General features: G+C 38.1%; 1 protein-coding gene across 6 annotated transcripts in view; it reads right to left on the bottom strand.

Moving 5' to 3' along the window:
* DMD (dystrophin) overlaps positions 1-3,027 on the bottom strand; it is a 2,565,910-nt gene extending 2,562,883 nt beyond the window's left edge. For 3 of the 6 annotated variants that reach the window (XM_043895265.1, XM_043895261.1, XM_043895269.1), the window contains exon 1: positions 2,755-3,024. In XM_043895265.1, the coding sequence (XP_043751200.1) occupies positions 2,755-2,836 (82 nt within the window). In that variant the 5' untranslated portion in view covers positions 2,837-3,024. Of the gene's footprint in view, positions 1-2,754 lie in introns of all 6 variants that reach the window. The other 3 variants (XM_043895262.1, XM_043895270.1, XM_043895268.1) reach the window with 2 other exon arrangements.
* Between the last annotated feature and the right edge of the window lie 18,972 nt (positions 3,028-21,999).

Raw genomic sequence — 21,999 nt, 5'->3', positions numbered from 1 at the left:
GGAGCTGTTTATGTTACACTGAGCTATTTCTAATTACAGGAAAGCATACCCAATCAATAGGAGATCAAGTGCCTGTATTTAAGTATCCAAACAAACAAATAAAAAAACCAACAGCTGTAAATAGATTGTATTGAAATACTTACAAATGGTGAGATTTTACCTTTAGGATACCTGCATTTTATACAGACAGGCAGTCCTGGTTTGGGTTAGCCATTTATTCTGTTAACAGTTTTCACCCAAGTAATGGGATTTCTCATGATTACCGAGGTAATATATGTAAACCATAACCTCATCAAAGTTCTTGGTAGAAATGAGTTAAGAATATGCAGTTGTGATAGGAAAAAATAAGAGAGAGTGTTCCACACTGTTGTGACTTCTCAAATCATGAAACCAGAGTATAAAATCAAAGAACTACAACTATGTATTATGAATATTTATTATAATCATCTTGTGTCTTCAATTTTTAGAAGTTCTACTTATTAACTGTGTGAAAAACAATCTCCAGTAGTGCCACTAAAAATATAAACATCTTATGTAAAGCTTATTTTTACATCCTTTGGGGCACTGTAAAATTTCCCTTGCCATTTAACTAGGTCTAGAAACAAACATATATGACATAAATTGGGGGGAGAAGAGGAGACAGCAGAGAGACATAGGTATTGCCAGTGTAACAAGTTCTTCGGTTTGCTTTTCTTTGGCATCCCTGTTAATCCCACCACATGTTTTTCTGTGCATAGCAATTGGCTACAAAAAGTATTTATTAATAGCAACTTCCCCTTATGCTTCAGAATTTTTAAAAAAATCAATACCTAAAAAATAATACAAAAAAAACCCACTGGTTTCACAAAGGTACAAAAACCAAAATATTCAAAGCACAAATTCTACTTTATGGGATGGTCTTTAAACCCTGAGATGGACCTATCAAAAAGAGAAAGGCTGGCAATGAAAATTAGACAACCTGTTGGACCTCTCACTCACTCCACTTTGAAGGTCTCCTAGTTCTAAAAGCTTAATTTCACAAATGTAAAAGAAAAAAAAGAGTAAACTGGATTTAAGAAAAAGTGACTCAAAGTAGCATCTGATATGGAATCCAAAGTTATAGAAGGCTTAATTTCCTTTAGAGATGGATTTAATCTGTCCATCTCCATATACACAAGCTCACACAAACCTAGTTTTGAGAATTAACTTGGAGATCTTTTTCTGCTTCTTTCACGCACTGACAATTCTTCACAGAATTAATTCTTAACACACTTTTCCAAAAATAATACTCTAACAGATTTATAGTAGATATCATTCTGCATATTTCAGATAGTTATAGCTACAAGTTACTGTCTAATAAACTGCATAAACAATAGCCATTTTAAAGCAACATATGAAAGTATCCAATGTATTTTTTTCAAATTGTTATTTTAGGGTGACTACCTAAAGCCATTCTATTATCCTACCTGTTGAATGAGAAGGTCATTCCATTAAAGACAGTTTACTATTCTTCCCTTTAAAATCAGAGAAGGATGTTAGGTTATTAATGTGACCAGAAGAAGCTAAGTGTAATTTTTAAATTGAGAACTATTTGTCCCAGGTACTGTCAGAGACAGTATCAGAGACCATTCTTTCTTGACTTATAGGTATCATTACCAATTTATACTACTAGTGAAGAGAAATCCTGCTTTACCATCTTCTGAACTCTGCCGATGTGTAGTTTTACCAAATTCCTGTGTCTCTTACTCATTTTTTGTTTTCGACTGTGTTATTTTCTTGAACCTCATGTCAGAAATAGACTTGCACAGTGACTTTCTACCTTTATCCTCTTCAGCATCCAGAAATATATGTCAAGAAACCTGGAAGGGTCCCCTTAGGTTGCCATCCACGATTTGGTGCATTTCCAAGGAGTGAGCGGATTCAAGCAGCTGAAACTTCATCCTTTGGTAAAGCTTAACAGCTGCTTGTATTTACAGCTTTAATGACCTATCCTGGTTTACAAGTGTTTGCACATGTAGGCCAGACCACCAAATGCTAGAAGATTCCTTACAAATGAAATTTACACATGGGAGAAAGTTCACTGTGGTAACGCCGCAAAAAAAAAAAAAAAAAAAAAAAAAAGCAAAACAAACAAACAAAACACAAAAAAACCCTTAGACTTTTCATTCCTGCTTCTTCCCTGGCTTTCAACTCCTCTAGTTTCGCTCCAGGCATGCAAGCCTTCCTGTCACCCCCTCTGACATTTTCCTTCAGCACAGATGAAACTTCTCAGGTTTCTTAACTCTGCCCTTGGCCACACCCTGACCAGGCATGCCTTCTCACACCTCCCCAACCCTCCCTTCTGAAACACAACGTAGGACAGTATTTCTTTGAAATCGGCCTGCTCATCCCTTTATATTTTTAAAACAAGTTCCGTCCTATCATAAAACCGATCGTCGGCGGCTTTCTTTAAAAAAAAATTTAAAAAATCGCCCACCACTACACCAGGATCTACTTGACCCGACAGAGAAACTTGAGTGTCCGCCGCTCCCGGAGAACGACACCCCTTCCCCCTCCTCCCCGGACCCGCCCCGCGTGGTTCCCCGCCCGCCCCGCGCGCGCGGGGGCGCGGGGACAGTCCCCGGCCGCTCCTCAGCTCTGCGCCACAACAACTTTCCCAAACCCCGCACTAACTTCCAGGGCACAGCCTCTACGGAGAGGAGCCGGATCGCTCTCGATACCCCCCAACCCTACCCCCCCCCCCCCAAAAAAAAAGCAAAAGCAGCCAGGTCCTACCGGCGCGGCTCCTGATGACGTCGGTGAATCCGTCTCCGGCGGCGGGTTCCCGGGGCTGCCCCGGGCCCCCAGACTGAGCCATAGCCAGACGCACGTGCCCCGGCTCCCCCACGCCCCAAACTTTGGAGGCAGGTGGGTCCGCGCAGTCCGCCTGATGCTCTCCTAAGCAGGTAGCGAGCTGAGGATCTGGTGTGTGTGAGGGCGGCTGGCTCCCCTCCCCAGGCCCTCAGCCACCGAAACAGGGATGCGTCGCGGGCGGGGAGGGAGGGTGCGCTGGGAAAGGCAGAAACACCGAACCGACACCTGCCCTGGTGGAAAGGGGAAGCCGTCAGATGGCCCAGCCCATGCTTGGAGAGGAGGGAACAGGTGTTCCCAGCTCCTACCCCCCACCCCCAGATAGAGTGGGCGAGGCCTGGCAGGTGAAAGCTGAGGAGGGACCCGGTGGTCAATAAATCCACAGGCAACTTGGAGACTCGCTTTTCCAGGCTGCGCAGAATCGCTGCAAACACAGGAGCAATTAGGGAGCCGCTTGCCAAAAGCAGCACATGAGGTCATGAATGATTTAGTATCGCCACTTATAAGAGGAGTACGCTGAGGAGAAGGGTCTTTGGCTTTTGCTATCTGGGTCACTCACACGTTGTGTACCCTACACTGGTATCCTGACTCAGAGGCACTACCAGAAATAGGAAATACAGGCTGAGCATAATCATATTTCTTAGGATATTTCACCAAAGCTACCCACCCTTCTTTCAGTGTATATTCACTCCGACTGCCTCCTCCATCCCTTCCTCCCACCACTGAAGCTAGAATTAGATTGGACTATAAACAGCTCATATGACTTTATTTTCTAAAAATTTCAGAAGTGACTTTCACTTGGTTAGTATCCTTACTCCTCCATCCACCCCACCCCAACACACATATAATTCATCCTGCACGTCTTCCTGCAGAAGCTCAGTCACCCCAAATTCTGCCCATCACCTACCATAGACAAATTAACTTTACAAGAAGAGCTTGGCAAGGGGCCTAGCAACAGCTAAAGATTTTCTTTTCTTGTTTTCTTCTGCGTTTTTTTCCAGAGTAGATTCTTAGCTTCTTCTAAAGCACTGGCTCTCTACCATTGCTAGACAGCAGAATCATCTGGGATTTTTACAAACCACTAAGGCCTGGTTTCCACCCCTGATTTTCATTAAGATGATGCTTAATTGTTCTAGACTCTTACCTGCCCATCAGGAGTGTAAAAGTCTTGCAAGTAATTCCAATGAGCAATCAAATCTGAAAAACATCATGATGAAAGAACTTATGAACATCCAATTGGCTGCCTTCATCAAGACAATTTTATCTGTAACCTTCTTCCATTCCCATTATAATGCCTTAGATTAAAAACATATTTGCTCTCCTGCATTCCATTGCCAAATTGGCATTTTCCATGACAGTGGGTGATTTAAATTGACAAAAATATAGTTGTTAGGCTTAGCTCCAGAATTTCCTTAGATTAAACATATAGCAATGCTCAGGATGGAGTCTCCACTAGATATTTCTCAGTTGGCGTCAGCCTGAGATGCCTGTTGAAAATCTCTCTTTACTGCTCTGTACAGGCAGACGCCTTAGGTTTCCCAAATGCCTGTTCTTTTCAGACCTATCTGTTCTCTTTCTAACAAGTTCATCAGATGGGAAATACACAGCACAGCTCCTATATCAGAAAAGAAAAAAAGTATAACAGTCATTAAGAATTTTTTTTAATCACAAAGATTGTGGCATGCTACTTTTTATATTATTATACTACTTTAATCAGAACAGTAAGGAATTGATACAGACAGAGACAAAATGATGGAACAGAATAGAATCCTGAAACATATCCAGGCAAAGGAAATTCACTATGACATTTCAGTGCAGTCATTAAAAATGGAATATAGAATAATGGTGTTTCCATAAAGTTAGACTCCTGTAATTTAAACTATATAAAAATAAGCTCCGGATAGACTGAAGATCCAAATATACAAAATAAAAGCAAAGAAATGAGGAATCCGTAACAGTTTAAGTTATGGGGGCATTCTTAAAGCAAACACTAATCTGAGGTGACTTTAAGGAGAAAGTTGTCACTTTTAAGTACATAAGAAATAAAATTTTCCATAAAGCCAAAGACTTTATAATAAGGCATAAAGACAATAAACTGAGATAAAATATTTAAAACATCTGAACAGAGGTTTAATATCTCTACTTTAATAAAATTGTACAAATTGATTTTAAAAAGCAAACAATCCAGTAAGAAAAAAAATGAATATGTAACCTGAACAGAAAATTCACACAAAAAATATGCAAATATCTAGTGAAACTGTGAAATGTTATCTACCTTCTCATAGTCAGGAAAAGGCAAAAGGAGATAGTATTCCCCACCCTTTGGACAGAGGATAAAGCAAATGAATAGAAAAACATCCAATTTTGGAAGTAGGGTAAGGAAAAAAAGCAATTCATATACCACATTGGTAAAATATTGATAAATTTTAAGAAAATAACGTAAAAATAGCTATTAAGATGTACATAATCTGTTGCCCAACAGTGCCTCTTAATGAATCTATCTGACAGAAATAAAATCACCAGTATATGAGGATATACATAAGGTTCTTTATTAAAGCCTTATTTCTAAGAAGACATCCACTGAAAACCACCTAAATGTGTTTCACTTGGGAAACTACTGAAGCAATTATATCATATCAATCAATGGACTATTATGCAGCTACTTTGAAAAAAAAAGGATATGATTTGTACCCTACATAAATCACTATCAAAATAAAACAAACCCAGTACTATATTAAAATAACAATATATGTATCAATTAACTTCATTTTATTTGAACAAGCGACCGCTCATTTTAACGCACGAAACCCAATTATCTTGATTCATCACATTAAAAACACAAAGGGTAAATTCACACTCACAAAGTTTTAAAAATACAAAACCTCCTAGCAAACTAAGAATGGAAAGAATCTTCCTTAAACTGCTCAAATGTATCTATAAATAATAGCAAACACTACTTTAATATACTAGTCAGTGTAACAAGAAAACAAAGTTACAAAGTTTGGAAAGGAGAATGAAGTTTTTATTGTTGTCAGAAGACATATACATAAAAAACCCAATCATCAGATAAAATATTACAATTAAGTGGATAGAACAAGGTTTTTGGATGTCATTAAAGTACAAAAATTAATTGTTTCTAGAAACTATTTTAAATTATATTTAAAAAATTCTATCAATAAACATATTTGCAAGAACTCTAAATACAAATTATATAAATGAGAGGAATTAAAGAAAACCTAAATAAACGGAGAACTATACCCTGCTCATGGATTGGTAGGATGGATGTTGTGAAGATGTAAATTCCCCCAAAGTTGATCTGCAGCCAGTGAAACCCCAATTAATCCCATCAAGTATGTCTGTGTGTGTGTGTGTGTGTGTGTGTGTGTGTGTGTACATTCTAAAATGCATGTGGATATGTAAAGGGGCAAAATAGCCAAGATAATCTAAAGAACAAATTGAAGGACTTTTCAGCAATAAATCTTACAATAATGATTCAGCTCAGTCGTGTCTGACTCTTTGCGACCCTATGAACTGCAGCACGCCAGGCCTCCCTGTCCATCACCAACTCCCAGAGTCCACCCAAACCCATGTCCATTGAGTTGGTGATGCCATCCAACCATCTCATCCTCTGTCGTCCCCTTCTCCTCCTGCCCTCAATCTTTCCCAGCATTAGGGTCTTTTCAAATGAGTCAGCTCTATGCATCAGGTGGCCAAAGTATTGGAGTTTCAGCTTCAACATCAGTCCTTCCAATGAACACCCAGGACTGATCTCCTTTACGATGGACTGATTGGATCTCCTTGCAGTCCAAGCAACTCTCAAGAGTCTTCTCCAACACCACAGTTCAAAAGCATCAATTCTTGGGCGCTCAACTTTCTTTATAGTCCAACTCTCGCATTCATACATGACCACTGGAAAAACCATAGCCTTGACCAGATGGACCTTTGTTGACAAAGTGATGTCTCTGCTTTTCAATATGCTGTCTAGGTTGGTCATAACTTTCTTTCCAAGGAGTTAAGCGTCTTTTAATTTCATGGCTGCAATCACCATCTGCAGTGATTTTGGAGCCCAGAAAATTAATGATATTATGGAGTTAATTATTGTAATTCAAACAGTGTGCTTTGGTGTGAGGACAAATACTCCAATAGAATAGAACTGAAAGTACAAAGTCACATATATGGTCCCTTGATTTATGACAAAGATGGCACTGCAATTCATCGGGAATGAAAATTCTCAATAAATAGTGTGGAGTCAATTAGAGACTCGATTTTAGACTAAATGTGAAAAGTGTTAAAGGAAAAACAATAAAAGTGGAAAAGGTAACATAGGAGAATAGCTTCATGAACTTGGGATGGACATTTTTTTTATAGGACATAAAAACACTAAGTTTAAAGGAAAAAGATTGGCATATTCACTTCATTAAAATGAGAACTTCTGTTTGTCAGAGGGCCTCAGTAAGAGGCTGAAAATGAACAACACAGAGTGGAAACGTGTGTGTCTGTGTGTGTGTGTGTGTGTGTGTGTGTGTGTGTAAAAAACCTAAAGGTACCTGGAATATATAGAATACTCATACAAATCAAAAAAAGCAAAACCCAGTCCTAACAAAATGAATGAAATCTTGAATAGCTGTTTTACCAAAGAGGATATCCAAAGGACCAATAAAAATATGGAAAGATGTTAAACATTGTAAAGGCACCAAGATATTAAAATTTAAACCACAAAGCAAAACAACTACACACCCATTGTAATGGCAACAATCAAAATCAAAACAAAACTGAAAACACTAAATATTGCTGAAAATGTGGTGTGATTGGAATTCTTATGCACGTTATGGAACTGAAAATCACAACTTCTTTGAAAAACTGCAAAATACACTAAAGCAAAAATTATGAATACTGCATGACACGTAAATCCCACCTTTAGGAGTATTCCCAACAACAACAAAACCATAACTGTATCAAAGACAGGAACAGTAACTGCAGCATTTTATATAACAGCCGAAGTTAGAAACAACCCTCATATCCGTCAACAGTAAAACTGATAAAAATACATGGCTATATTCATAAAATGAATGTTATAGCAGTGAAACTAATGGGCTACTGCACCATGCAATAACATGCATGGATTCCACAGGCATAATTTGAGCGAAGGAAACAAACACTAAAGGTACATACTCTATATGTCTATTTATATAAGGATTAAAAGCAGGTAAAACCAATTTATGGTGATAGAAGATAACACTATCTTTAGAGGGATGCAGTCATTGGGGTCAGGCAACAGGGAAGTTTCTGGTATTCCTGTAATGCCTGTTTCTTGTTCTGGGTGATAGATATACTTGTTCATTTTGTAAAAATTAGTTAAGCTGTGCATTATAAGGGCTTCCTTGGTGACTCAGTTGGTAAAGAATCCACCTGCAATGCAGGAGACCACATGCAATACAGGAAACCCATGATCCAATCCTGAGTTGTGAAAATCCCCTGGAGAAGGCATGGCAACCCACTCCAGTAGTCTTTCCTGGAAAATCCCATGGACAAGAGCCTGGTAGGCTATAGTCCATGGGGTCGCAAGAGTCAGACATGACTTATGCATATTTATATTTTTCTTTATGTATATTTCCATGTGAAATTCCATTTTTAAAATAATCATAGGTTAAAATTGCATGCAAATATGTTTAAATATATCTGCGGAATAGTGTTAAATACAACAAGCATATTTTAGTTTACTATTTATAGTATCTCATTGAAAAAAAACTATATCAGTGTATATACTGTTTGTACAAGTAACTGTAGAAAAACATACATATGAACGTATAACAGGGAAACTATGACATTTTAAAAATGAAGCCAGATTTTGTGAACCTCTGAGATGCTTAAGCTTTGAAAGACTGAGAGAGTAGAGCGCTGGAAATGTTGCTGATTATTTTGTTCTATTAGAAACATCTTCAAAAGTTATTTTCAAGTCTGTGTGGAACCCCTCTGGTGTAGATCATCAAGCAATGAAAAGGAAACCATTGCAAATCTCCCTTCTCCCTAATCCATACTATTTATGTATTTCAACAAATAAAGAAGATAGACTTCTTGGCATTTTCTTATTCAAAAACTAAGGTTAGAGAGGTTGGAATACTTCTCTTTAGATGAGGCAGTTACTTCTGGGTGACTGTTTAAAAGACCTATAGAAATTTCAGATTGTTATTCAGAATATTATCCCAAATAAAAGAATTCCATGGACCCTGCTAACCTTTCAGTTACTCTACATCAGAAAGTATTTGCACCAGAGAGATAAAAGACATTCAAATATATCATGTCAAAGGGTTTCAGATTACCACCTAAAGGCATTTATTTTATGAACTGTCCAACTAGGAAATGAATAGCATGGTATGATTAACTGAAAGTCCACACCTTAATATGAATAGATCATGGCATCCTAGAAGCTCCCAAAGATGGCATATCCCTATTATATTAAAAATAAGCACATCATATAGCTTCCTTTAACAGATAATGCTGAAACATATTTTAGATGTCCATTTTATGCAGTGTCATCACTTTTATATAGAAGTATCCATTGATTGCTAGAGAGAACTTTCATGAATCAACACGGCTATTAGTTGGTTTTCTCTTAACACAGATATTTCAGAAAACTCAATTTGAAATAAATATATTTTAGGGATGCAGAGAAAGCATTTTTTTTTCCCTAGGAGACTGGAAGTTGAGTTGATATTTTTAGATTCCTGTCGTAGAATCTGCAAATTTTTCTAAGAAACGTTTTCTACACAATCAAGGGTAATTTGAATCACCACACTTTCCCATTCTTTCCAAAGACTTTTTTTAGGGATCTCTTTGAAATTTTGACTACTAGAATGCTCTAAATTTAAGCATTCTCTTCTGGCATGTCCTAAGACTAGGAGTATTTTAGGAGAAGAAGGAATGTTGTCTTGATACTGAAGATCTAATGATATTAGAGGGCTTCCCTGGTGGTTCAGTGGTAAAGAATCTGCCTGCCAATGCAGGAGATGTGGGCTTAATCCCTGGGTGGGGAAGATCCCCTGGGGAAGGAAATGGCAACCCAACCCGCTCCAGTATTATTCTCTGGGAAATCCCATGGACAGAAGAGCCTGGCAGGCTACAGTCCATGAGGTTGCAAAAAGTTGGATGTGACTTAATGACTAAACAACAACAATGATATTAGCACTAAAATTTAGGTGTTAAGATTTTTCTATTCACTATCTGTAAAGTTCCAATATCCCATGCTGCTCAAGATCAGTTTCCTAGGTTGAATCTAGTAGTAAGATTAATTTTCCTCATCCTGCTTGTTACCATCAAGTTGCGTCTCAAAGATGGGGGCGCACATGAGCTTTTAAAAGCCTCTCTACCCTAAGCAGACACCACTTTTTGTTCATGCTAAACAGACGCACACCCATATACTACATGGAACAAGCACTGAAGTTTTCCATGAGCTTCCACATCATAAATATACTGAAAACGGTATATGATGGGTCAAAGAATAAGTCCACCCTCTTACCTCTAAAAGTGATTCTCTTGTATCCCCTGACATCTCAGTTCCAATTTGACTCTACCCCTGTGTGATCCTGCTGAAAGATCATTTCCTTCTGGATTACAATGCCAACACAGTCTATACATGACTGACATGTTTAGAATGGTCTTGAAACAGTTCATTTTATTGGAACATTAGGCAAATACTCATATGACAAAGAGAGCAAAGAAACAGTGCAAATTAATTAGAAGTGTAGCAGAGGTTGTTGATGCCACATATATTCTCTTGGCACAGAGTTTCTGTCTGTGCCTACAGCCTCTGAGAGCAAGCATAGGGGGCTTTGTGCCTAAGGGCATTCTCTGGCCTTTGGAGTCTGCTAGGCCCATCCTCAGAGCAGGCCACGTACACTGGGAAGGTAATGCCCTCAAAGCAGTCTGCAGCAATGACAAATGAGAGGAGGTGGATGATTCTCCAGCTTCCTTCCTTCACAAGATGAAATAACGTGAAAGGGAAGGTGTCAGTCATTCAGTTGTGTCTGACTGTTTGCCACCCCATGGACAACAGAGGAGTTTGCCCACCAGACTCCTCTGTCCATGGAATGCTCGAGGTAGGAATACTGGAGTGGGTTGCCATTCCCTTCTCCAGGGAATCTTCCAGACCCAGGGATCGAACCTGGGTCTCCTGCATTGCTGGCAGATTCTTTACCAACTGAGTCACTAGGGAAACCCAAGATGGAATAACTCTGAGGCAAATATTCTTCCCAGTCTCCTAAAATCCCTAACGAGATTGAGACCCAGTTATCCATAGCAGAAACCTATTCATTAACACATAGTATATTAGGTTTTGTCCTTTGCCTTTATCACTTCCCTGTTTCCCTACTAGAGGTATCGCCTCTCAATGTAATCCTTTGTTTTGAAATTTATGTCTTAGCATCTGCTTCCAACTGTAGCTTTGCCACTATTTTTCTATGTAGCCTAAAGAAACTTCTGGATGTCATTTATTTATTAAAGGACTGGAAACGACTGCTTAGTAATTAATGTCACAAACAGTTCTAAAATTATAATTGTGTCTGGAGACCCAGAATTTGCCAAAAATTATCAAATGTAGAGCCATGCTTGATTAGATAATTGAAGAGGAGGAGGAGTAAACTCTTTTTCTGAGCTCTAGTTGTAGCAGAAATGTTTTCAGAAGTCCATACTGTCAAGTAAAAGACCATCCTAACAGGCAATACAGGAAGCATACTAGTTTCTCAGTGAAAATTTCTGGTCAAATTAAAACTCCAAAAATTAAAGTTGCAAACAATAGTGGTTTCTTCAAAATGGTCTATACAAAGAAGAAATAAATTTGACATGAGTGTAGTCACAAAATAACTGTTGGTCATACATTTTTATTTCAGAAGGAAATCAAAAAGAACAATCATCAGTTTCTTCTGCAGATTGATTCATTTTGCAAAATATGCCTGTGTTCTTGCCCAAATCTGCCTCTTACCCACACTGACCCTTTTCTTTTTTTAAAAAAACATATTTATTTATTTTTTATTTTTGGCTATGCTGGGTCTTTGTTGCCACACGCAGGCTCAGTAGTTGTGGCACTCAGGATTAATTACCCCACCTCACGTGGAATATTCCCAGATCAAATCTGTGTCCCCTGCATTGGCAGGCAGATTCTCAACCATTGGACCACCAGGGAAGTCCTGTCTTTTCATGTGTGTGGCAGATTGCATTTTTGCAATATTTTTGATTCCACATGCTCTACCTGAACCTTGACAATACCCAGTCAAGGAATATAGTCTCTTTCCCTTTCCTTGGAATTGGGTGGGTCTTGGTGATTGCTTTGATGAATTTAACATGGCTGAAGAATGCCGGGTGACTTCCAAGGTTAGGTCATAAAAGGTGATAATGCTTCTTCCTTGTTTTCTCTTTTGTGATACTCACCCTTGGAACCCAGCCACCATGCTATGAGGAAGACAGGCAGCCACCTGGAAAGGTCATGTATAGGAGTTTTAAGCACAAGGCCAGTAAAACTCCCGATTAACAGCCAGTGCCAAGCATCAGACATGAGTAAGGAAGGAATGTCTTACATGATTCCAGCTCTCAGCATTAAGTTGCTTTCTATGACATCATATGGAAGAGATCAGATATTCATGTCAAACTTTGCCCAAACTTGCAGATTCGTGAGAAAAATAAATGCTGTAATTGTTTTAAGCAACTAAATTTTGAGGTGGCTTATTATGTAGCGAAATATTACCAAAAATAAATGGTAAAGTGGAAATATTACCCACTAGAGATGTGAGGACTAATGAAGTAATGTTTGTGAGAATCATTTGCTAGCTGTGAAATGCCATGAATATGAGGAATTTTCATTTAAATCTTGCCTCTATAGAACTTATAATACATTGGACATATAAGGTATACACATAAATATTTGATAAATACATTATGAATTGTTTAAAAAGTCGCTATAAGAAGCTACATTTGTGTAGCTTGTGTGTAGTTGTGTCCAATTTTGCAGACCACATGAACTGTAGGCTGCCAGGCTCCTCCATCCATGCAATTTTCCACGCAAGAATACTGGAGTGGGTTGCCATTTCCTACTCCAGGGGATCTTCCAGACTCAGGGATCAAACCTGCATCTCTGCATCTCCCGCATTGGCAGGCAGATTACCACTGAGCCACCTGGGAAACCCATAAGAAACTAGAGGGAAAAACAACCCTGTATGCAACAAAATTAAGTATGAGAGCTAATATAACAGTCAACAAATATTTCTCTGCATTGTATACATACATTTGGATCTGTATGCAAATTGTTCATCTATGCATGATCCAAAGCTGAACAAATTCGATGTGTGACAAGAACTTAAGCCTTTCAGACACTGGGAAATTGTCCTCTGTAAATTCATGGACAACACATCCAGTCCTATGCTTTCAAATATGTTGATCTCACAGCTTCACCATGTCCCATGAAATCTAGGCTTGTCATTGAACTGCCTATTCCATTTGTCCAGTGAGATATTTAAAGGATGTTTCAAGTTCTTGATTGCTCTCCCTATCAATATGTATGCTCTTCACCCATCTCAGTTAACATCTCCATCATTTACCCATTGCTTAGGCCTAATACCTAGGTGATAGCTATTTTTTTCTATGACATCTCATGTCTATTGCCTTCTCTCACATGGCAAATCAACCTATCAGCAAATCCTACAAACTTTACCTTCAAAATATACCTCATACTGTGAATTCTCATAACTTCGATCATCCTTGTCTAAATTGGTAGGTTCTATTACCTGACTACTGCATCAGCTTCAGAGCTGTTCTCTGGGCTTCCCCTCGTATTCCACTACAGACATGTTTTAGGTAATAACAAGAGGGATCTTTTAAAAATATTTAGCAGATGATATCACTTTGATTCTTTTCTATCCTTATTATTTTTTAATTATAGTTGATTTATACTATTAGTTTCAAGTGTACAATACACTGACTCAATATTTTTATAGATTATACTCCATTTAAAGTTATTATAAAATATTGGCTATATTCCCTGTGTTGTACAAAATATCCTTGTATCTTATTTCTTTTATACATAATAGTTCATACCTCTTGATCCCCTACCTCTATATTGCTCCTTCTCCCTTCCCTCTCCCCACTGGTAACCAGTGCTTTGTTCTCTATATCTGTGAGTCTGATTCTGTTTTATTATATTCATTTGTTTGTTTACATGATTTTTGGTCTTAATTCTTGTAATGGTTTCTCATCACACTTGGATTGTAGTCTTACTTCTCTGAGCTTATTTCCTACTACTCCCTTCCCTCAATCACATTGTTCCAGCAATAGTCATGCCTCATAAAATATCCCACCCTCAAATCTTAAGAGTTTTGCCTTTTAATGACCTAAACCACCAGAAAAAGACACAAATGTTTTGCCATATGGGCTTGAGGCTAATTTTTCCAATACCTCATTTCAGCCTGTTTACCTTATTTTATGAGTGCTTAGCTGGATGTGTGCAATAGGACATATATTGTCTTTGTTTAGTTGTTAAGTTGTGCCTAACTGTTTTCCAACAACAAGCTCCGCTGTCCATGGGATTTCTCAGGCAAGAATATTGGAGTGGGTTGCTGTTTCCTTCTCCAGGGGATCTTGCCGACCCAGGGGTTGAACCCGCTTTCCCTGCATTGCAGGCAGATTCTTTACCGCTCAGTCACTGGGGAAGATAGATATATATCATATATCTAAGGATATATTTTATACATATGCATATATATATATACACATATACATATATATATATATATAATCTCCTAATATATATCCTAGGCACTGTGCTAAATGCTAAGAATACAGTGGTAAGTAAACACTCTGGACCTAATGGAATGTCCCATCTTCAGGAAGTTAGGAAAGCAGTGATCAAATAATCACAAAAACAAATGTAAACTTACAGCTGTCAAGGGGCCTATGATAGCAGTATATGGCTTCCTTGGGGAGGCTAAGGAGGGTTTCTTTGAGGAAGCACTTATTTATTTGAGATCTGTAGATAACAGCTAACAGGATCTTTCTTTGGAAGTCCTATTAGAGCCAATGGTCTGTTCATGGTCCCCCCTGAATATAAATCACAAAGTCAATTATGTCCAAAATATGGCTCTTATTCTCTCCTACTTATTTCCACCAGCTCTGCTCTTCTAAGTACCTTTTCCAGCACTTACACAGTAACACCAGTATTCCAGTTCCTCAGGCTACAAGAATTAATGTCATTCATTTATCATCACTTCCTCTCTCACACCTCACCTTTAATATATATCCAGAATCCAAGTACATCTCCCCACCTGCAAAGTGGCTTCCCTGATTCAAGCACCATCACTCCTGAATTATTTCATACCTTCCTTTATGTTTTGGAGGAATGTCCTTTATAGACGGGAAATTTTAATTATCCAAATAATTAATTTAAAAATAAGACAAAGATACTTCTCTATTCAAAATATTTAGTGGCTTCTTATTTCATTATAAAAAAAGTCAAGTGTATACTCATACAACAGCCAGTAAGACTCACATATTTAGCCCTTGTTGTCTCCATTTCCCTTTAACCTAACCATCTACTATCATTCTTGTTCACCCTATCCCAATTCTGGCTGTTAAAACATTTTCAGCACATACTCATCTCAGGACTTTTGTACTTGCCCTTTTCTTTGCCTGGAAGACTTTTCCATTTATATTATGGCTTGCTTCCTCACCTCCTTCTGGTATTTGATCTCTTTCTCACCAAGGCCATTTGTGACCTGTCTATTTAAAATTGCTATCACCTATCCTCACTGTCCAAAATTCTCCATCACCTTTGCCTATTTTCTGTTTCTCCATAAAACTTACAGCTTGTGACATACTGCACATTTTTCTTACCTGATTATTTTCTCTCTTCCCTGACTCATGATACAAGTGTCCTCCATTAGGGTAAGGATTTTCTTTTTTGTCCATTATATACTCTATACAATCCCCAGTGTCTAGATAGTCGCTATTACATAGATGTTAATGAATAAATTGTTGACTGGTTGGATGGTTGGGTGGACTGATGGATGAAATAATAAATAAATGAAGGTATGAAAGGAAAAGTATTTCAAAGAGTGACAATGATACACAAAAAGGAATGGAAAGCTATTGGAGGCTTTTTTTGTTTTGTTTTGTTTTGTTTTGTTTTTTCATTTTGTTTGTTTTTTTTTTTCATTTATTTTTATTAGTTGGAGGCTAATTACTTTACAATATTGTAGTGGTTTTTGTCATACATTGACATGAATCATTGGATGCTTTAAATTTAGGAAAGGCATGGAAGAACCAAGAACTTGTAACTGAAATCATAACATCTGACTCTTATTGTATTAAAAGGATATTGCATTAGTTTAAATCTAAGTGTCTCTTCTTGGAATAGAACCATGATCCTTATACTTTCAGGATTTCTGGAAGCATACATATGAGGGGTTTCTTAAGTGCCTATGAGTTATAAACCTAAGAGAAAGACCCATCGGTTTTCCCTCAATCTTTTGAAAGGTTGTAGCATTCTCGAAGCACTAGCTTTAGACTCAGAAGTTTTTATACTATCCAAAACTATGTATGAAACTCTTGTTTTTATTAACAATTGAGTGCTTAAAATATAAAAAACTAAACAAATACTTTAGATAGAAAATCTTACCAAATTTAACACATACACACATACAGAAGTTAGCCTACTATTGTAGAAGTAGGGCAAGTAAAAAATAAGCTATGCTGCTTTACATTATTATATTAATGTAGTAATGAATTTAAAATAAGTCTGATGATATAATTTGGAAAATTGTTCTTAATTAAAAGGGAAATCAATGGGTAGAGTCCAATGAGTGCATGATATATTTTTTCATAAACAAGCAATTCTAATAATATCCTTTGGGATTTCTCAAGATACTACTATGGACCTGCAGTTATTTTCAAATATTTCTATGACCTTCTGTAAGAAATACAATTTACTTTATATAATGCATACTAGAACACACAAAGATACACTCATATGCATAAAATTGAATTAGAATTCACCTGAAGCAATAATTATTCTTTTTCTGTGAAAGGCATGCTAATGTTTCCTATTCCGTTATACCCTATTCTATTCTATTTTGTTTTAAAATAACAGTTGCTACAAACTACTAAATTAATTTTATAATCAACTAGTGCATTTGGAATTCATAAATTTGTAAACCCATCCGATACAGGAATAGGTGCTTCTGCAAAAAGGACACTGGTGAAATTTTTATAAACTCCAGAAAACAAATATTAAAATAAACAAGAAAGCATCTAATTGTTTTATTTACCAATATGCAAATATTCAGGAAGATATTACTGATATTATTTACATTGACATGTAAATAAATGAAAAGTGAAAGTCACATGGACTTTCAACCCCATGGACTGTAACCTACCAAGCTCCTCTGTCCATGGAATTCTCCAGGCCAGAATACTGGAATGGGTAGCCTTTCCCTCCTGAGGGGATCTTCCCAACCCAGGGATAGAACCCAGGTCTCCCACATTGCAGGTGATTCTTCACCGTCTGAGCCACCAGGGAAGCCCAAGAATACTGGAGTGGGTAGCCTACCCCTTCTCCAGCAGATCTTCGACCCAGGGATTGAGCCAGAATCTCCTGCATTGCAGGTGAATTCTTTACCAGCTGAGCTACCAGGGAAGCCTATAAATAGATGCTGCTGCTGCTGCTAAGTCGCTTCAGTCGTGTCCGACTCTGTGCGACCCCATAGATGGCAGCCCACCAGGCTCCCCCGTCCCTGGGATTCTCCAGGCAAGAACACTGGAGTGGGTTGCCATGTCCTTCTCCAATGCATGAAAGTGAAAAGTGAAAGTGAAGTCGCTCAGTCATGTCTGACTCGTAGCGACCCCATGGACTGCAGCCCACCAGGCTCCTCTGCCCATGGGATTTTCCAGGCAAGAGGACTGGAGTGGGTGGCCATTGTCTTCACAACTGCTATTCAAGCAGTCTCATGCTCAGAGTCCCTCATGCTACACTACAGGAACACTTTGAAGGACATTCTTTTCAAATTTTTGTTTGGAACTATGTGACTGTTGTGGTGAAAAGGAAAAGAAGAGGAATGAGTTTTTCTCTTTCCCTTTCCTGAGAATGAAGAAGATAAAGAGAACAGTGAGCAGGCCTGAATAATTCTAGGTGTTTTTTGTTTGTTTGTTTGTTTTTTTACTGTTAACTGCTCCCATCTCTGTATCTCTGTAACTAGTTTTCTTTTCTGCCCCCTAACTGCAGGAGCTACACCTCACACCTATTTTTCCTTTGACTATGTGCTAAACAGATCCTCTGTCTGGTGTTTACCCTACTCAGTTACTGGGTTACTAACATCAGTTTATGACAGTCTTTGAAGCGATGCAACAGGAAGAAATCAAGACCCTAAAACCTTTGTTCCTCATCACCAACTCCTGACTGTGAGCCCTCATCTTATATAAGCCCCTAGACTCCTCATGGGGGTGGGCACAGTTCTTGAGGTATGAGCCATGTTACCCTGTCTGCTGGCTGAGAATTTGGAGGAATTTCTATTTCCTCCAAACTCTATGTATTTTTTATTCGGCTTTGGTGGGCAGAGAAGGCCAAGATTTTGGCCAGCAACATGACTCATGCTGTAATATGTATTTTGACTGCAAAAAGCCTTTTAAATCTTTATCTACAGTTTTTAGAAATTTCTAACTTTATTAAGAGTAATTAATCAGAGAAATTGTAAATGCTCGTTCTGAACTTATACTATCAGAGGACTAAATAACTGTGAATCTAAGTCATGTATGTGCCCTCCTGTGCGTCTGTGGCTACTGCAATTTCCTCTTATGTTGTACTTTGTAGAGGTTATTCAAGAGAAAGAGTTTTAAAATAATAGTGCATAAAGGTGTCTCATAAGAGGTGTTGGTACAGACAGCAATCCAGAAGGATACTAACTCATGGGTTCCAGTAGATCCAACTGCACATTATCTTCAAATACCTGGGCCCATCATCAGTGGGTCTAGGTGGGACAAAGTGACCATGTATAGCTTACAACAGTAAATGCAAAAGAACTCATGCAAATAAACACTGAAACCACTCAATTCTTTACCTTTGGCAGTTAAATAAAATCTATAGCTTCTGTTGCATCAAAAGGCACACATTTTAGACCTAAGTGTATAGCCTAAACATTATTTTAGATCACAACAAACTGGGAAAATATCTCTATCTGATCAGGATACGAAATGCTGCTCTAAGGTTGTAGTAGTGATGTTTTCTTAAACCTTTTTCATTAAAAGATGAAAAGCTGCCATTTCAAAGCTTCAAGGAGTTCTGAGTCACAGGAATTGAAGGTTGATTGTTTCATTGTTTGGAAAAAATTTAAAAAAAACTATAAACATCTGAAAGGATCTTTTAATTTCACATATGCAAAGTCAACACCCTCTTTGGAAACAGATTTGAAGTGCTGTGGTTTTTCCAATGTTGTGTAGGCAGAAAGCCATGTTTCCTTTTGAGAAATGGTTATTGGCTCTGCATGGATTTAAAGTTCACTGTATGTCAATTGGTGCTTATTCTCATGAAGTGCTACATAATCTTGTTTGAGTTATTTATCTCCCAGAAACAAGGAGCTGAGAAGGAACTGGATTTCTAGAATAATGTAGGGACAGGATCCTCATCGTACATGCAGCAAACTGTAAATATTAACAATATAGGCTGTTGATGATCTGACATTGTATTAGCAGCAGTGGACATCCAGAAAGGATGACTGTACCTGGATAGCATCTAATCATCTAATGCAAGACAGCAGGAGAGGTGGACTACAGTTATCTAGAAGATAATGCAGGGGTGGGGGACAGATTAGCTTGCTAGGGCTACCATAACAAATGACCACACACTAGGTGGCAATGGCACCCCACACCAGTACTCTCGCCTGGAAAATCCCATGGGCGGAGGAGCCTGGTGGGCTGCAGTCCATGGGGTCGCTACGAGTCAGACATGACTGAGCGACTTCACTTTCACTTTTCACTTTCATGCATTGGAGAAGGACATGGCAACCCACTCCAGTGTTCTTGCCTGGAGAATCCCAGGGACGGGGGAGCCTGGTGGGCTGCCATCTATGGGGTCGCACAGAGTCGGACACGACTGAAGTGACTTAGCAGCAGCAGCAGGCATCTCAAACAATAGAAACTAATCCTCTCACAGTTCTGGAGGCTACATGGCTAGAATCAAGGCTTGACAGGGTTGTGCTGCCTTGGAAGCCCATAGGAAGAGTCTTTCCTTGCCCTCTTCCAGCTTCTGGTGACTGCCAGCTATCCTTGGTGTTTGTTGACTTGCAGCCTCATCCCTCCAATGTCTGCCTCTGTCATCACGGGGCATTTTCTCTGTGTCTAAATTTCCCTCTTCTCGTAAGAACAGCAGTCATTAGTCACCCTAATTGAGTACAGTTGCATATTAACACAATCACATCTGCAAAGACTTTATTTCTCAATAAGGTCATGTTCACAAATACTGAGGATTAAGACTTGACCATATCTTTCTGAAGGACAAAATTTAACCCATAACAGGGGGGAAGGGGTAAATTTCTACATGGGTTAGTCTTAAATAAATAAATGTGTGTACTTAATGGAAGTCTGACTTACTTATGCTTCCAGCCAATTGAGGCTTGGATATGCTATATATACAAGTGTTCAATAATATTGAATATAATCCATGCTCATTGATTCCCAGTAAGAACTAACCAAATAATCGGATAGTAAAGGTTGAATGAAAACTATTTAAATCAAAAGACACCATGTGAAATACCTATCAACTGAAGAGGAAAAGTTAAAATTTTACATAGCCTCCTGCCTTCTGCCTCTGTAACTCAGCTTGCTCCTTCTAAAGTCTGGATCATGTAGGTCACGTAGTCTCAGAAAGTGGGGACTCACAATACTAGGAACTGGAGCTTATCTCAACTCACCCTTGTCTTGCTCTTTGCAATCGCCCAGCCCCTGCAAACCCATTTAATCATGCCTGTCTGTGTGTAAAAACTATGTAATCCCTTTGTTCGGGGCTCAGAACTTGGAGTGTTAACTCCTCTGGGCCCGCCGGTGTAATAAACCTGAGTTCTCCAACTCTCCGAGTGTGGTGCTTGGTTTCTCGGGTACTGGTTTCTGCAACAAACCTTGTTAACTTTTATGATGTGACCTGGAAAAAAAATTAGTATTTTAAAATTTGCAAAGTACCAGCATTAAGTTCAGTTATTCTCCTTTTCAAGAATAGAGAATAATACGTTTACTTTTATATGGGAAAAAATGCCAAGCATTAAATATTAACCATACTCCTGAAGATAACACCAACAATGGAATTTCATCATTAGTGGTTTTGTTCCAAAAGATGTAACATAATTCACATTGTGAAGTATTTATTGAGCTGCCATATATCTATGGCAGAGCTCCCTAGGGAGTTTGACACTAGAGATTATTATTTTAACTTAAAGAAGGTATATTTTGTAGAGAAGTAAAATGAGTCAAAGGATACCAATTCAGTAGCAAAGCTGGAACTGGAAGACACATCTAATTCAAATACTGTTTTCACATTTTAGTAATTTTTAGTCACATGTTATTTCAAAAAAGCCATCATTATTTTCATAAATTAAGCTCAATATTTACCATATTTAAATTATAACAATATTATAGTATTTAAACTCAGTTTATATTTAGAGTATGTAAATCATAATGTGATTATTTACTAAAGCTATATTATAACAGGAAAAATCTTGATGGCTTGATATTAAATAATGTTTAATGAATAATTATCATATACAGAGTAAAGTAATAGTATATTATATGGATTTTATAGTACTCTAACATTTGTTAAAGTTTCATGGCACTTTGATAGGCAAATCTTAATACTGGCTTCCCCTCTAAGACTTCCTGAAGGTTACCGAATGGTGATACTAAGCAGTACCCATGGGACTCTTTGGCACAAAAGCTTTTCTGTGTCCTCCATTTCTTGATTACAGGAAATAGGTTTCCTTAAGTCTCCATGACATTTCCAGAATTACATCGTGCAGGTTCAAATATCTGCTAATTAGGGAAGGAAGGGATGTGGAGACAAGAGAGCAACAGTTAAAAACAATAGTAGAGCCTTGGGGCTGAGTCCTGCTTCCTCCTCAAGGTATACACATAATATCTTTGAGTTATTTTGTA

The sequence above is a fragment of the Cervus elaphus genome, chromosome X, assembly GCF_910594005.1.
Source record: "Cervus elaphus chromosome X, mCerEla1.1, whole genome shotgun sequence".
Classification (NCBI taxonomy): Eukaryota; Metazoa; Chordata; class Mammalia; order Artiodactyla; family Cervidae; genus Cervus; species Cervus elaphus.
This window is presented reverse-complemented; position numbering and strand designations above follow the sequence as displayed.